Below are 16,601 nucleotides of genomic sequence, written 5' to 3' on the forward strand. Positions count from 1 at the left end.
TTTTCTTTATTGGAACATTTTATTCTTATGTTTACAGTCATATATATATACAGCATAAATGACGTTTGAATAATAGGCTACTGTGATAATGCAGACAGTGAACGTTAGAGAGGCCGACGGCGAGCCACAACATTAAAGGAGAGTGTTTTAAAAAAGACCAATATCTGATAATGATCTACAAAGCAGCACATTTCTTACACTTAAAGCATTGTATTATTAGTTAAACTACAATGAGCGTCTCCAGTTCCTCTCTGATCAAAGGAAAGACACTGAACTGTAACGTCTGTGTTACACTTCAGCGGGGTGGGGGTGGGGGGGAGCTGCTCCTGGAGGGCCACTGTCCTGCACTTACTTGTCTGATTTAATTTTCCATATTTTACCTCTATTCTTACATCTATATTTAACCAAGAGTTTATTGTTTTACTTTCTGTATATATATTTAGCTAAGAGTTATTGTTTATCTTATACTGTATACAGTAGATGCTATACTTTTATACCTTTTTTGTAAGCTGCTGGAAATTAAATTTCCCTGCGGGAGTCATCCCAAAGGGATCAATAAAGAGAAGTCTAAGTCTAAGTCTAATGTTTTAGGTTTCTCTCTGCTCCAACACACCTGAGTACTCAGGGGTTTAATAATCATTAGACTCAGGTGTGTTAGAGCAGGGAGAAACCTAAAACATGCAGGACGGTGGCCCTCCAGGAGCACGGGTTCCCCACACCTGCACTACAGACTATTTCAACTTCCTCTTTTACTGGTAAGTAAAGTAAAATCAGAAGTCCTTCACATTTCACCTGGCATTGAAGCATTACAGTAAACCAGTGAAGATATTAATATTCAGTTTTGTGGAACATTAGGACACATTATGGCCTTCAGCACATGACTATCTAATTTGCAGTTCAGCTTAGTGTGACTGAGGATGTGTGAATCGACCCTCTGATGTTGTTAGACATCATTTATCAGCAGCTGCTGTTTCCACGCTGGATACGTGAGTCCTGCTGCTCCTGGAGTTAGCTCACAGCTGCTGATCCCTCCCCTTTTCTCTGAGTCAGTCTCGACACATTAATATCTGACAAGTTAATGATCAGAAAATTCTCAGCATGAGTCAGATTAAGAGACAAGAAACAGAGAATGAGTGTGACTTTGTTATGTTATATTTCAAATGTTCATGCGGTTCAGCTCTGATAAAGGCTTTTAAGGACCAGCCTGTTGCCTTGGCTGCTGTCATGTCGGGCGGCATCGTCCCAACACTGAACAGCAGAGTCCACCTGCTTCCTCCCTTAAAAGACATTTTCTCCAGACCCTCTGTCCTCCTTTAGTATCTCTACAAAGTTTTTAAGGATTTGTTAAATCATGTATAAAAAATATCTGTACATCACATTCATTTTTTTTTCACAGCTCACAGCGGTTGTCCTCAGTCTTGTAGCGGTCCATGATGCTCAGGACGTCCTCCATGATAGACGGGCCCAGATCCAGGTTTAACCCGGCCATAGAGTCTGACCGTGACACCCCGGATGAGAACGTGAGACTGGCTGGATGGAAGGCAGTGCAGGGCGACTCACTGCGTTCGCTCCTCAGATCCTCGTTGCTCAGGCCGGCATCCGAGTCCAGGCTGAGGCCCCGGCGAACGTCCAGGGGCCCGCAGGTTTCCGACATGGAGTCCTCAGAGGAGACCTCGGAGAAGGAGCCAGACGAGGGGACGAGCCTGCGGATGGCGGGGGAGAGGGAGATGTCACGGCAGGGCTCTGACGCCAGGCGGCCCACCACGCCGTTCTCAAAGAGCTGGCTGTGGTTGTCTGCGTGGCTGTAGCCGTTGGCCTGTGTGTGGCTCGTCTCTGCGGGCTGCTGATGGTGGTGGAAGTGGTTTTGCTGCGAAGGCAAAGAAGGAGGGGAGGGGTCGTCCAGGTGGAGGCGTGGGGGTTTGGGGGGAGCCTGTTCGTGGGCAATGAACACAGGCATGGAGATGGTGGTCTTCAGCAGGCCGGTGGAGTCGTGCTGATAGTGGTAACCTTTGTAGGCGTAGTTGTGCGAGTGGTGTCTTGCGCCGAAGCTGTCATCCAGGCGCCTCTCCACGCTGTGCGAGCGCCCGTCCTGCACCCGACTCAGGGCCGGCAGCATGTCCATCTTACCCTGCAGGAAACCCACGTCTCCAAACATGTCACCCTCGCCTTCTGGTCCCACATGGGCGCTGTGACGTACGTCGCCCAGCGGGGGGCTGATCATATCACCTGAGAGGACATCACGAAGTCGCAGCCTCTTTCCCTTCTTGGGAGTTGTAGTTTTTAAGTACATTGGCGTCTTTGCCGGCATTTTGTTTCTGACAGGTTGACGTGAAGTTATTCAGAGTAAACTCTCTGACAGCAGAGGTACGTGTCCTCAGGTCCACTCACAGGGTAGCAGCTCTGTGTGTTTGGGTAGCAATCACTAAGAAACTCCCTCAATAAGAAGCTCTGTCTGGCTCTTTCCACTCCCAACTGAGAAATCCAAGTGAGTATACAAATATGTAGGTCAGTCAGTGTAGCGATAGAGACCCGGGGGTTGTGCCTCAAGCTGTCATGGGACTCCGGGAGGAGAGGAGGAGGAAGGCCTTGACCTCAGATCAGCTCCCTGTGTCTTTCTCTCATACACAGAGAAGCCATACCCAAACACAACGCAAACACCAGATCCTCTTCCCTATAAGACACACAAACTCTCGTCTTTATCCCTCCTCAGACGAAAAGGATGAAGGGATGAAGGATAGGATCTCCGGCAGCCGTCGGCTCGGCCTTCTGAGCTCTTCAGAAACTTCAGGAATGTGACATCAATACGCTGGAGATCTGCGAGGAGAAACAAGAGAGAAAAGGGCATTAGTGAGAGGGAGGAAAGGCGTAGGGGAGATAGATCGGGCGAAGGGGAAGGGAGGATGCAGGAGCTGGGGGAGAGAGAGGAATGAAGGCGGGAGAAGATTTACAACCTTCTTTTCATGATGGAAAACACTCAGAGTGTTTGCTAAGAGGGGTCTGACTGCCCCAAATAGTCTGAAGATGTGTGACTTGAGGTCTTGAGGCTGCTCCTATGAGTCAGTCCATGAATCAGTGCAGAAAATTGGTCACACATTCCCAAAGGAACCCTCTGCTTAGTTAGTGGAAACCCAAATTACTGCATGGATATTGTTGCCTTTAAAAGCTTTTGGCCTTTACAACAACTCGCCTGTAATCAGGGAAACATGTTCAAGTGTCTTTCCTTAGTCAAACACTAAGGATTATGGGATCACAGCCGGGTCTTGCCCTGAGGGCTCTGTGATCTTGTGATCCCATTACCATCCCAAATTTTCCTTTGGTTTTTAACTCTTACAGATAAAGAAGAGCTTTGTTCAATGTTCAGAGTTTGAGGGAAAAAGGACTTCTAAGAACGCCTTTCTGTGTGTAGCCCGAGGAAGCATTTTGTCTTGAAAAATGTTTATAATAAACTTTATAAATCATGTAGAAAGTGACTTGGACTACAAAACATTGATTTAATCATGAATACAGTTTTTATTCTTATGCATCTGTCGGATCTTGTGGCTGTTATCATGTCTGAATGCTGCACACATCTAAGTGTCCCGGATGTGTTTGAAAATCTGTGCGTCAGGACGTTCCTCGCCTGACTCTGTGTTCACAGGCCCTCAGTGTTTACTGAGACGACCTGAGGTATGTGTGGACTCACTGCTGCGTTAATAACAGCGTGGAACTATGACATATATATGTCATATGTCATATATGTCATGTCAGTGTGTCTCTGGTAGTCTGTTATATGTAAAAAGTCACTTTTTGAACGATTCCACAGCTTCAGGAAACAGAGTTTTCAGTAGGATACGATCATATTGATCATCAAAACAATAAAAAAATATCTTTTATTGTTTTGACCGTGATGCAAAAAAACAAGCGGCGTCATTACGTCATTTGGACGGACAATTGATTGACACAGGAGTATACAAAAATAGGCTTTACCACGTGGTTATTTCATAAGGACTATTTATTCAGTGAATTGCCAGAAAACATGCTGTATCATGATTTATATCGTTATCAAATATGAAATGGCCTTATCACTCAGCCCTATCATGTAGTAAAATTTGAGGCTAACAGGAGGGTTAAATGAATGGAGTAGAAATATAAAGCAGCATTAAAATGGAAATACTGAAGTAAAGCTTGATTAAATGTACTTAGTTACTTCCACCACTGGTAAAGTATAGACAAAGGCCAATTTCTTTGATTTATTATTATATTTTTGCAGCTGAAGTACAAGAGAATGGAGTCTGAGATCTGTAAGATTGGATCAGACTGGCTACAGTAGTTCTCTGTTTGACAGTGATCACATAGATATGAGAACGGGAATTAGATCACAGCTTTCACTCTTTCCAGCTCATCTGACAACACGAACTGTCAGCGACCCAAAGCTATCTTTCATTTAAGGTGGAGTCTTTTCCCTCTGCAGCATGTAGAGCTCAACACAATGTCATGTGTAGCCCCTGAATGACGTTAGCTGCCCTGGAGACGCGCTTTCACCACCGCCTCTCAGGTTTTCTTCAAACGCTGCTAAAAACTGACTCCAGGACACAAGCTGAAATAATATAACTTCAGTCCAGGTGTTCACGTTGTGCAGCTCGAGGTGGAAGTCGGGCTAACTGAGTATTAGTCTAATTCACATGGGCAAAAAGAAAACTGTTGACCAGAAAATATGTGAATAAACGAATAAAGTTGTTTTTCATGGCAGCAATGATTCATATTCATATTATCAAGACTTTGATCAAGGACTTAAAGGCAACAATCAGGGAATTTGAATGTTAATACTCATTTTTGCAGTGTTTATAACAGGCGATGGGTTTGTCATTCAGTGCAAAAGAAAGTCAAACACAGAAGTGATGACTATAAAGTTTACATTTCTGTTTCAGGAACACAAAAGGGAGGGGGGTCTTTATGAGCAACAATACTGGTACACAGAAGGTCATAAGACATTTAGGTAATATTACTTGATTAAGATTGAGCTAAATTAGTTTGGAAAGTCAAAATTTCTTAGATGTCTACATTACATAAAACCATAGTTCCAGCAGTATTTCAACATTTGGTTAGAACTTCAGTAAGTATTTCATTGGCATGTGTTTCATCCAATCACCTGCCAGGTATGTTTTGAAAGTCCCTGCTCTTTCCCAATCTGTTTCTAATGACGCCTTCTCATGGTTGGTTACAAAGAACCTGGGGACTAAACTGACACAGAATGAGTCAGGTTATGGCACACACACTGTAAGAGACGACGAATTCTGTGTTTTTTAACCTGGACCCTAGTTGTCCATGTATTTCTGTGTAAGTGACTAATGGCAACAACTTTTAAAAGAAATTGGTCCAGTATTGAGTGTGAGCGCTGCAGTCCGGCTGCATTGTAATTGAGCGGGGCACCTGCACACTGATAATATACTAAAAATCTAAAAATAGTTTTTGCCACTGACAGGCTCAGTGTTATCAGAAGTGTCTGACAGTGTTATGGAAACATGGTGAGGTCTTGGTTTAAAATCTCGCTCTGAAATACTGCGGGAGGTTCCCGAAGACACCAGAGTGGAACTTCAGAGAGGAAGAGTGTTGTGTAACTTTTTGTCATCTAAAAAAAATTGTTTTTGCACATTTCCAAATTTTGCCAGCAATATGTGGACCTGCACTTCACACAGCTTTGACAGACTAACGTTACCTTTGGATGCAGACAGGCAGAAGTTGTGGCTAGTTGTGCTTAGGGTTGCCAATCGTCCCTGAAAAACGGAATAACGTAATAGCGCAATAAGAAAGTACAATTGCTAGATGAGTACATTAAGTAGATAAATAATACATCGAACTAATACATAAATGAATAACAATAATGAAGATGATGAATTAAAGGAGAGCTCATTGTCACTCTAAATGATGAAATGTCTTGCTCAGAGTTTGACTCTGTGGCACTGAGAGACAAACAGCTGGTGGCTGCAGCAGGAGCTCAGAAGAAGGACGGAGGGAAAAAACAAATAGAGTGACTACAACTGTAGGCTACAGTCACAGCCTTTGAGGCACAGCTGTTTTTTGTTTTCAAGTTTTACTCAGACTTCATGTTTGCACTTTTCTTGTTGTATTAATTGTTTACTATGTTCTGCTTTGTGTTGTTTTATATTCACTTATACAGTTTTAAGTTAAGCAGGAAAGATGTTTATTTTATTCTGTTAATTTTTTTTCAAATATGCATCTTCACTTTAATTCAGGTTTGAGTCAAATAGTAAAAGAAATCGATTCAAATATAAAAAAAAAGGGTTAAAAAGATTCACTACGGCAGGAAAAATGCAGGCAGCCGGCCTTGCCAATAAGGTGTCCCTTGTTTTTCTTTTCAGAGAGTTGGCAACCCTAGTTGTGCTACAATGGATCCTAATGATCTTCAGTTTGATTAGGACACTGCTGCCAGCCAAAGAGACGAAGACTACCAAAGCACATTTTCATGAAGAAAATTGCTTTTGCAAGAGTGGAGACCCTTGCTGCAGACAGAAGGGAAGTAGGCTAATGCTATTAGCTAAAGTTACTGTGTTGACCTGCATCAGTAGATACACACGAGAGCAAGACAGGATAACTTCTCTATCCTTCCACAATGTAGTCAGGCACTTAGAATAACAATCTGAGCCAGTCAGTGGCAATAACAAACACTTTTGGTTGGCGTTTATCTCAGTATGTTAGTATTTAGCTCTTAGCACCATTAGCATGATTTTAAAAAAAAAATCTTTTTCCGATTCATATAGAAAAGTGTAAAATCAAAGGTGGCTGAGGTGGACCTCACTTTAACTGGTTAAGACACTGGTGAGTAGTTAATCTAGAACAAATCAACACGTTTAACTGATCATGGGTTTAAAGAGATGAAGGTTATAGAGATGGTTGGATTAGGTAAAGGGTCAGTGTGGGTAAGAAAGGGTAAGACTTGGGTGTGACTTCCTTCGTAGCTCGTGTCTGGTGGATCCATAACAAAACACTGATCTGAACTAAGTTACATCTCAGGGTTTCACAGTACAGATGGTCAATTAAAAACTGTGCTAGAATATCTGAGATCAGATTAGTCCTTTACCCTTTTCAATGTGAATATCAGAAAAAGTAGCCTATTTAAAAAGAAAACAGCATCTCTCCATCACACTCTAAGAACATGTGAACCACAGATTCCAATGGACAGAACTTTTCGAGGATGTCTAGATATATGATAGATTACTATCTGACTCCACCCAAATGCACAAACGTATTGGACTGGATGTCTGTAAGTCAATCACGTAGCACCACATTCTCTAAAGTAGACTGCAGGGGAGTCACACCCCTTTTTTTAGCAAGCATGGCCGACCATGGGGCAAGGAGGAAGCATACGACACATTTTGATCTACTAATGAAGTTGTTAAATTATCTCATTTGAGTTTAAACTGTGTTTAAAGTAAACATGAGTCATTATTTTACATATACTATACATGTCAAAATTTCAAATTGAAGATTTAGATTTCTTTCACATAAAGAAAACATCCATTGTTGTGTTAGGGGAGCTGAATGCCACTGGAAGGGACTGAATCGAAATACTTGAATTTAGTCTCACTGTTCTGATTTGAGTTTCTCATGATACGATCAGCTTATGATGCATCATATTGATTATACACAGAATACTCAGCTCTGGACTGACCCCTGGTCTGATCCATTGGTTTTTATCAATCATTTTGTTAAAATAGAACAAACTTTGCAACGTGTTTTAAAGCATGCCTTTATTCACTGAGAGACTTTACTTCTGGAGGATTCTCAAGAGGAACCACCTCAACCAAAATCTATTAGTGTCCTTCTACCTCTGCTCCATAGAGCGCATACTGACCTACTGCATCTGTCAGGATCATTGGCTGTCCTCTCCCTTCCCTGGGAGATCTTTACAGTTCCTGCTGCCTCAAAAAGGCCCAGGGCATACTAAAAGACCGGTCTCACCCCGGACACTCTCTGTTTGAACTTCAGACGTTTAAGTATTTAAACAAGAACATGTCTAAAACAACAGCAAACAGACCCAGAAACAGTTTTAATCCCATAATTGCACTTTGGTTTGGAGTTTTTTAGGAGGAATCATGCAGTGAATGTGTGTTTTTGTGTGTATGCCTGTGTTGTGTTTGTTCTTTCTTTTAAAAGGAAAAAAAACAACCTCTTTTATATATATTTTTGTAGTGACTTTTAGAAGATCCTTTATATCTATTTATTCACCTACTTTCTATGTTTACTGATCGCATGTGTACAATGACAACAAAGACTATTCTATTCTATTATTGATATGAGTCAGATTGGAATGGATATGAAGAATAACCCATAAAAAAGTATCTTAATATTTTTTTCATGGCTAATAATGCATGAGTATATTTACAGTAGACATCCACCACAATATGTCTTATGTTTGGGACATAATTGGGTTCTGCATGGGTTACAGCTCAGTCTAATGAGAGTCATTAACTTGTCAGCCGTCATTTTAATACAAAGCAAATCAATATCAATGATGAAAGAAGTGGAACAAATGAATCAGACTACTGTGTTAACAAACTATCACATCTAAAGAAGGGAGGGCGTGCGCTGTCAGCTCCATTAAAGCCCAAGAAAGCAACCAGACGACAAAGAATGACCACAACAATGCAAATGCACCAAAAAATAACACCAGTGGAGAAGTGAACCAGTCAGATCTGGTTCAGAAGGGTGGAACAAGTCCTGGTGAAACGTTGATGTCACAGTTTCTGTTGAATTTTGCAGACGTGAATTACTGCTGTGATTCAGAGGGATGATGGGATTTGGGGGAATTGCCCTTCAGCTGTTAATAAAAAAGGAATACTTCATCCAAATAAGGAAAACTGAGTTATAGATCTTTGTCTGTTTCTGTCAAAACCTCATTTTGACACCGTTTTGTAACGGCAAATGAGGGCAGGGGCTTAAAGCGGTGGGGCAATGTTCCCTTCTGGCGCCCTTGCTCGGATCGCACCCATCTTTGAACTCAACCTTCATTGTGATCTCAGCTACACACCTGTAACATTTTGCTACTGTCTCTGGCATGATTGTGACGCTATTGTGGTGACAAAATATGGCAGACAGAGAGAAACCTCTTTCACGCATGCAGACCTGAAATTATCCAGACATTAACCAACGCAAATATCGGATTAAGTTGGACTGGACATCAAATGGAGTTTAACCTAACAGCTCACTACAAAGACTGGGTCATCTCTGAGTGAGCTCATGTGTGAATGGGGCGTCTTGATGATGTTTATCATGCATCGGCCAACAGCGGAAACCTCAAACGATGAAGAGGCTGATTTACACAAAGACGGCAACAAAAATTTCTAACTGGAGAGACAACGAAAATCAGAAACTTCTGTCAGTAAGGACCGACAGCAAAGTCATCAGACAAATTCAGTGAACAGCATGAGAAAGTTTGTGACCAAACCGTCAGTGCACTGTAGTCCGCGTCATGTCCTACCCCCTGCACGTTCTACCCAGGTGGCCCCCCCACGCGCCTTAATCAAACGTAAGTGAGAGCACGTCAGAGAGAATCTCCTGTGGTGTGCTGCATGTGTGAAAGAGAAACTCTGGACTACCTCCTGACATTGTCTGGGGTTCATGTGAGAAAACAGCTAGAGAGACAGACGTATAAACACCTGGCAAAATACTCCTCTGTGGAAGTTCCTGCTACAGGAGGTGTCCACACACACACACACACACACACACACACACACACACACACACACACACACACACACACACACACACACACACACACACACACACACACACACACACACACACACACACACACACACACACACACACACACACACACACACACACACACACACACACACACACACACACACACACACACACACACAGTTATCTGTAGGCCTACTATATATCCACTTTAGCCCCACCCTTAACGTGAACCTAAAACGTATTGACCTGAACTGTAAAACCAAGTCTGAACCCCTCAACTGCACAAACAAAATGTCCTTGCTTTGCATGAAAACAAACTTAACGCTCTTTTAAGTGGCCACAAATAGCCACAAAAGAGTTCAGACAGCTAGTTGGGGTTTCCTCCATGCTTCACCTTTCTTTTCTGGGACGCTGCTGATGATGCAATAAGCCACAAAGGAGGCTGATCTGACATCTGTTTCTGCTCTCAGGCTCCATTTGCTGCCCGTGTCCGCTCACAGGACAGAGAATCAGGGAGCCGCTAGTGAGCCCTGTCATCTTCTAGGACAAACACAAACGAACACGCCGCTCCTTTCATTGCTGTTATCCTCCGCAGTCTCATACGTCATGCGTAATTGCGCACAGCAGGCGATTGTTGACCAAAAAAAGCTTATAGCTCGTCTGCTAATCCGCCTGTTTTCACTATAAAAATAAATCTGATTTGGATGAATCTGAGTTGATGAACCTCAACACTATTAAATATCGGTAAAACTGTGGGAAAACAACCCTTGTTAGGTAATAATGCATTGAGTCATCCCAAGGATGTGACTCAGTTAGAGACTGGGTTTATTAACATATTAATATGTTAATAAACTCTGTCTTCCACCGTGAGTGCCAGAGGTGCTTTAAAATAACAAAACTAAAAACAAAAACCTAGCAACTGCTGAAGCGCAACTATTGGAGATAAGAGACAGTGAGTTCAGTGAGGTAAGAATTAACTCGACTGTCTCCCCCTCCGTTATGTAACCGCAGCCTCTGAGATCACCCTGCCCTCCTGAACACTCTCTCGCCGGTTGACTGATTGGTACAAGTGGAACAAATCTGTCTCTTTCTAGTCTAATCCAGCACAGCTCTTTACAATCAGCCTAATATATCCTGAATGCGGCTGATTGGCTGGGATCAAATGCTCAATATTGATCCTCACAAACCTCTGTCCCCCACTGAGTAGGAGGTGTGTGCTGGCTCTTCTAAAATAACCTACAATACGATCAAAATGTCCAAGTGTGCAGCACTTGCACTGTGTCAGATAGCAGCGGGACTCTGGCTGCCTGCCGACTGCGGTGGCCTCCTCCTGTTTTGGGCAGCAGTGATGACTCCAGTCCTGGAGCACTGCAGGTATCTGACTCACCGCGTGGGTGCGTTTGAAAATGGTTTAATATTTCTATATCACTGGGTTACTTTTTTGGCGAGTGTCCCACAGGAGCAGCTGCTGCTTCTGTAACACTTAATCTGCTTAAAATTAGATCATCATAACCTGGATTGTTTGGGATTGTCCATTAAAGCCTAACGCGTTACTGGTGACTGACGGGTGGAACAAATGTAGGCTATGAGAGCAAAAAAAATAAACATCACGCACATGTTAATACGAGCTTAAACGGATTGTAATATAAAGTCAAATGTATTTTGAGATGTTTCTCTCCACATAACAAACTGCGCATGTTGAAAGCAAAGGGAGTGTCACGCGCGGGGAAGCCGATGCTATTATGTTAACAAATAAAACGTTACACTGGTCAGTTTTTCCTCTTTTTGTTGCTCACATAATAGAAAACAGAAGGTCTATTCAACAGGTAGGCAGCAGCCACCGACCGACCACTGACCACGTTTAACCCCTGAAAAAAGTCCAACAATAATCCCCAAAATAAAGTGGTCTTTACCTCCAGACCGAGGCGTCGCTCCGTTTGTCTTGTGGGAATAAAATCCCAGGAGTTTAGTCGTACAGTCCACCGACACGGACCTGAGCTTCCGGGCAGGTAAACCTCTTACTGGCGGGGTGTTAATGTCTCTGGAGCGCTCTGGACGGAGAAAGTTAAAAAGGGGATCCGCTTCTCACACAAGGAGCGCGGTCAAGCGAGCTGAAGTGAGCACAAACCACGTCCGGTTGGGAATTTCAAATTAAGAGCTTCATCTGCGATCGTGTTGTAACACTTTCTGCGTGGGGCTCAGGATCTATTGGAGATGGTGTTTCTATGGGACAGGGGTTAAAAGAAAGAAAAACACAGTACTGCTCCTGCATTGGTTCCCAATCATATACTGTATACAAAATTGACGTAGCATACCTGTTAAGGTCCGTTCTCTAAACTTGATCCAGTCGTCCTCGTCCATGGGAGTCGCCATTTTGTCAGACTTTGACTCCGCCTCTTACCAAAAAGGGCATGTATGTGACGTTGGGGGGGAGGGAGATATGTCCATCTGGCTGATGTTTACCTCCGAGGAGAAGTGAGGGCCAGAGGCTAGCTGTCACACAAGAGGCCACGCTCCTAATTATTCATAAACTTTAACCTCCAATAAAATAAAAACTAGCCTGGTACAAAAAATGTCACCCCCCTCAGTGTTGTCATGGAGATTGGACCTAAACATACAGACTAGACTTTTTTTTGTACCAGGCCTTAAATAGTTTAATGATGTTGTGAAAACGGCCTGTTTAACATGGGGCTCAATGAGAAACTGCTATATTGTGCAAACTACTCCTAGTGGACACTCAGAGAACTGCAGTTTTTGGCACTTCCGGATTGGATCAACCAGGAAGTGTCTGTGGTGTGGGTTTGTTCCCAACCTGAGGGTCAGGACCCCACACAGGGTCCCAATAAAAATTAGTCAGGTCTCAGGATGTTTAAACAAACAGGCTTAAAAAATAATTATGTATCTTACAAAAATATTGAATTTACTTTGTCTAACTTTTTGTTAATTTGTGCTTTTAAAAGATGAAATACTGGATACACAAGGCATCTAATACTTCAAATATAACAACAATATCACTGGGGAAAAATACTCTTCTGAACTGTTCACAACACACACACACACACACACACACAAACACACACACACACACACACACACACACACACCACTGGTCAAGTGATTTTAAAGCCCTGTACATTTAAAAGAGAATGTTTACATTATGAGAAGCGAGATTTAATAACCTTTAGGTCACTTTTGATAATTACATTAAGCAACCTGAAACTAGAAAAACTGGAAGTGTTCATTTCTCTAAATCTTTCATTGTCTGGCATCAACTAGCACAATATTTCCCTCTGAAATGTAGTGGAGTGGACTTAACTACTAGCAGAGGATAAAAATACTTGGGTAAAGTAAAGTATGTCACCTTAAATGGACCGAGATCAAGAGATGGAACGAGACCTGCAGTGTTTTATTTTGAAATAAATTATTCTTAGCTTCCGGTATCACTTTGGCAGGGATAAATAACCCATTTAAGGGTTCTTTAAATGAGTGTGGTATAATTAAACCATCAGAACTGCTCTGATAAAGAGGATTGAGAGGGATACGGTGGTGTTAATGATCAAGAAGAGTGAAGGTGCTGAGAAATATTCGTGATAGACAGAGTACCTCTCTGATCAACAGGTGGGAAGCCATAAAAAAAAAAATGATATCAGGATGTAGCCAAGACAAGGGCTGCTGAAATGTGATTGAGTTGATTTATTCACTAGTGAACCCAGTAACACAAACACAACCAGAGGATTATTATAATTGTATGTCAAAGTTACATTATGCCCATGAGTGCTGCTGCTGTGTGACCCATTTTTGTATCTGCTTTGCCAGAAAAACTGATAAGTCATGGTTTTCTGACCACCTGTCCACTTCATCCAATTACAGAGCGTCTTACTGTTGACCTCTTGCTGTGACAGACGGTGTGGAGATGATGAAGACTCTGTTCTTTAATTTGATTAGCAGCAGGCAGGCAGAAACCACAGCCCAAGAGCCAGAGCCACCGATTTAAAAAACAGGAGCAGTCACAGGTCTCCCAGCAGGCTTTGTTTGTTCTTCATACAGAGTGACAACAGCCAACAAGTGTATTCAGTTGACCTTTAGAATAATATCAGTACAAGAGTTATCTCAATACTCCTTTGTTTTGTTTTTAAAGCTGCGGAGCAACACCAACAAAGGCTTTTTTTAAACGAGTAAATCTTTATTAGTCTGCTTGCACAGAACTCTGGTGTGAGGAAAGCACAGTGTCAGGAAATGTTTCAGGCTCACAGGACTCGATGAATTAAAGCATGGAAGTTGTCTCGTCATCAGTACCGAGTGAAGACTTTTAAAATCTTTTACGTTTCATTTTCTGCTTAAACTATCTGTCCAGTGGATATTTAATAAATCTGGCTAATATCAATAATTCAATTTAATCAAATGTATTGAAAGTCCTGTATCATATATGATGCTTTTTTTATTATAAAGCAGGTGGCGGTGCTATGTACATTCTGTGGAAGTATGAAAACACTAAATCCAGAGAGAAATGCACTCAGCCTGTATTCAGAAACTGTGCCTTTAAACGAGCCGTCAGGACTTCTGTACAGTCGTGATGTCACAACTCTACCATATATAGGTAGAAAGTGCTGCTGCAGTGCCGTTACAGTCATTCCCCGGCTGCAATAACAGTGCAGAGATGTTGAAAGCGCAGATGCAGAAGACCAGGAAAGGACCAATCAGAGCAGACTGGGCTCTTTCTGTAGGGGGTCTTAAAGAGACAGGCGCTAACACGGAGCGTTTCAGACAGAGGGTGAATACAGGTATATTCAGACAGACTGTATGAGAAAAACAATGTGTTTTTCAAGATTATAGCATGTAAATATGTTCTAGTAGAAACCCAAAATACAAGTATGAACCTAAATCGTAGAATGATATGGGACCTAAATCAACACTGTCGTTCCCCTACCACTACCTTTTGCACCTCCCTCACTCCCACTAAGCCAAAGTTTCTCTAAGTATACAAGGATTTGTCTATAAGTGGCTGTATATTGTTTTATTTAATTTTATTCTTGTCTTTAAATATTTGTGTATATGTTCTATTTGTATGTAGTGCGAAGGGGCTACATACAACATACATATAATTGTGAAACTCTGTTGAAAATGATAAACGAATGAACCTTGTGACCTTATGTCTGTCTATAGCTAGAGTAGCAGTATCTGGGTCAATCAAAATCAACATGTGGCTGGTTTTCCCCACAGTGTTTTATTTTCTTTGCATAATAAGGAATAATTAGACATTTAAATGGGCCCTCAAATTTTTACTGCTGGCTCGGTCGAAACCTGCTGAAGCATAAAGTTTGGAGGCTCATTCTAGTGGCCCCAACAGGGCTGGCACAGAGCTTAATTACAGCAAGGTAATGAGGACTTAACAAATGGAGAATGCAGACGTTTGCTGTTCGTAGATCAGACTGCAGACACATCTTGTTTACAGCTCCTGCGGGATGTCTGCAAGGGAAATTAAACCCATTCCCTCTTTACTCATCCACTGGTGTGTGCTCTGTGCTCGTCTGCAAAGAAAGACAGGCGCCTTTCCACTGAAGCAGCACTGCACAATAAAACTGCAACACGTGAAACAGCATGTCACTATTACGGATTTGGGTTTCAGAGTTGGGGTTTGTGGCACAACTTCACCTACTTCCAAGGTACCTGTAGTAGAAAGATCCAGTGTGTTTATACTACAAGTGTTTCTGGAGTTTTGACCTCAGGGATATAGATTTCTTCAGGGTGTGGACTTTCTTAAACAAGACAAACAAAGAACACACTAACTCTTTATCTCTCTCCCTGTTAGTATCAATGCCACTCTCTAAGTAAGTGTTTAAAGCTGACTGGAATGTGTGAACCAGATAAGCAGAGAATTACACTCTCTGAAAAGTGAGGTTATATCACAAAGCAGGGACACACACACACACACACACACACACACACACACACACACACACACACACACACACACACACACACAGATATGACATCACCTAAGTAAATCAAGATGTAATCAGTGCAGTATGGAGCGGGTCCACATGAGGATCCATGAGACCATGATCTCTCTCTCTGAGCCCCATGGCGAGGCTCCAGCCCCCCAGGTGTGGCCCCATGCTAAGACCCCCAGAGAGGTTGGCATTCGTCCAGCTTTGAGAGACAGCTCAGGGGGTGGAGGTTTGTGTGAATTCCCTGACTGAGTTCAACCCCAAGAAAGTTGCGTAAGAACAAAGAGAAGCAGAAAATGAAAGGCGGAGGTCACGTCTACTTTGTCTATTTTGATTGTTGACAGAGGGCAGAAAGTAGAAGAACCAGAGTTACATATATTTATATTTGTCCTCTCTTTGTAACAGGGCAACATGTTGGTCCTGCAAACCGGCCCTGGCAGACAGAACTACAGCCGGAGCCAATCTGTCCTCTCTTACTGTAAGTTATTATGCAACAGGCTCACTCAGCCAGGTGGAATTAATTTGTCCCTGTGACTCATGCAGTCTCATAGATTTCACAAGAAGAGAGTCGAGATTAAACAAAAGTCCTGCTGGCGAAATCACATCCGATCTGCTTTTCAGATAGTTTACAACCTTTTAAAAGTACCTGGTTTTCTCACTTTTTTTCACAGTAAATAATCTCACATCTTGTGTAAATATTCTGGATGGGCTCCCCTGCACCTTGCAGAAGCTATACAGTAATTTAAGATGTCATGTTTTACATAACATTCCAAATGTTTTCCGCATCATTTTATTATTTCCCATATTTAAGAATGACATGTAGTGTTTAACTATTTGAATTTTGACTACAAAAAACATACTTTTTTCTTTTTTAATTTGAACAGTGTTAGTCCAGACAAAACATTGCTGCATTCATGCAGGATGTGGGGGTTTAAGATTTTAAAG

The 16,601-nt window shown here is 42.2% G+C and overlaps 1 protein-coding gene across 2 annotated transcripts; it reads right to left on the minus strand.

Annotated features, from left to right (window-relative positions):
* LOC310946901 (cdc42 effector protein 3) lies at window positions 1–11,746 on the minus strand. Of its 2 annotated transcripts, XR_014593194.1 has the most exons (3): window positions 11,622–11,746; window positions 793–2,814; window positions 1–740 (listed from the first exon to the last, which is right to left on the minus strand). XR_014593194.1 is itself a non-coding variant. In XM_083913486.1 (2 exons), exon 2 carries the CDS (start codon window positions 2,306–2,308, stop codon window positions 1,391–1,393), a length of 918 nt encoding a protein of 305 aa, XP_083769612.1. In that variant the 5' UTR covers window positions 2,309–2,814; window positions 11,622–11,746; the 3' UTR covers window positions 1–1,390. The 2 variants fall into 2 exon arrangements, 1 of the variants encoding a protein (XP_083769612.1); XM_083913486.1 differs by having other exon boundaries at window positions 1–2,814.
* Between the last annotated feature and the right edge of the window lie 4,855 nt (window positions 11,747–16,601).

This window comes from Echiichthys vipera (assembly GCF_963691815.1).
Source record: "Echiichthys vipera genome assembly, chromosome: 5".
In the NCBI taxonomy this organism is placed as follows: Eukaryota; Metazoa; Chordata; class Actinopteri; order Perciformes; family Trachinidae; genus Echiichthys; species Echiichthys vipera.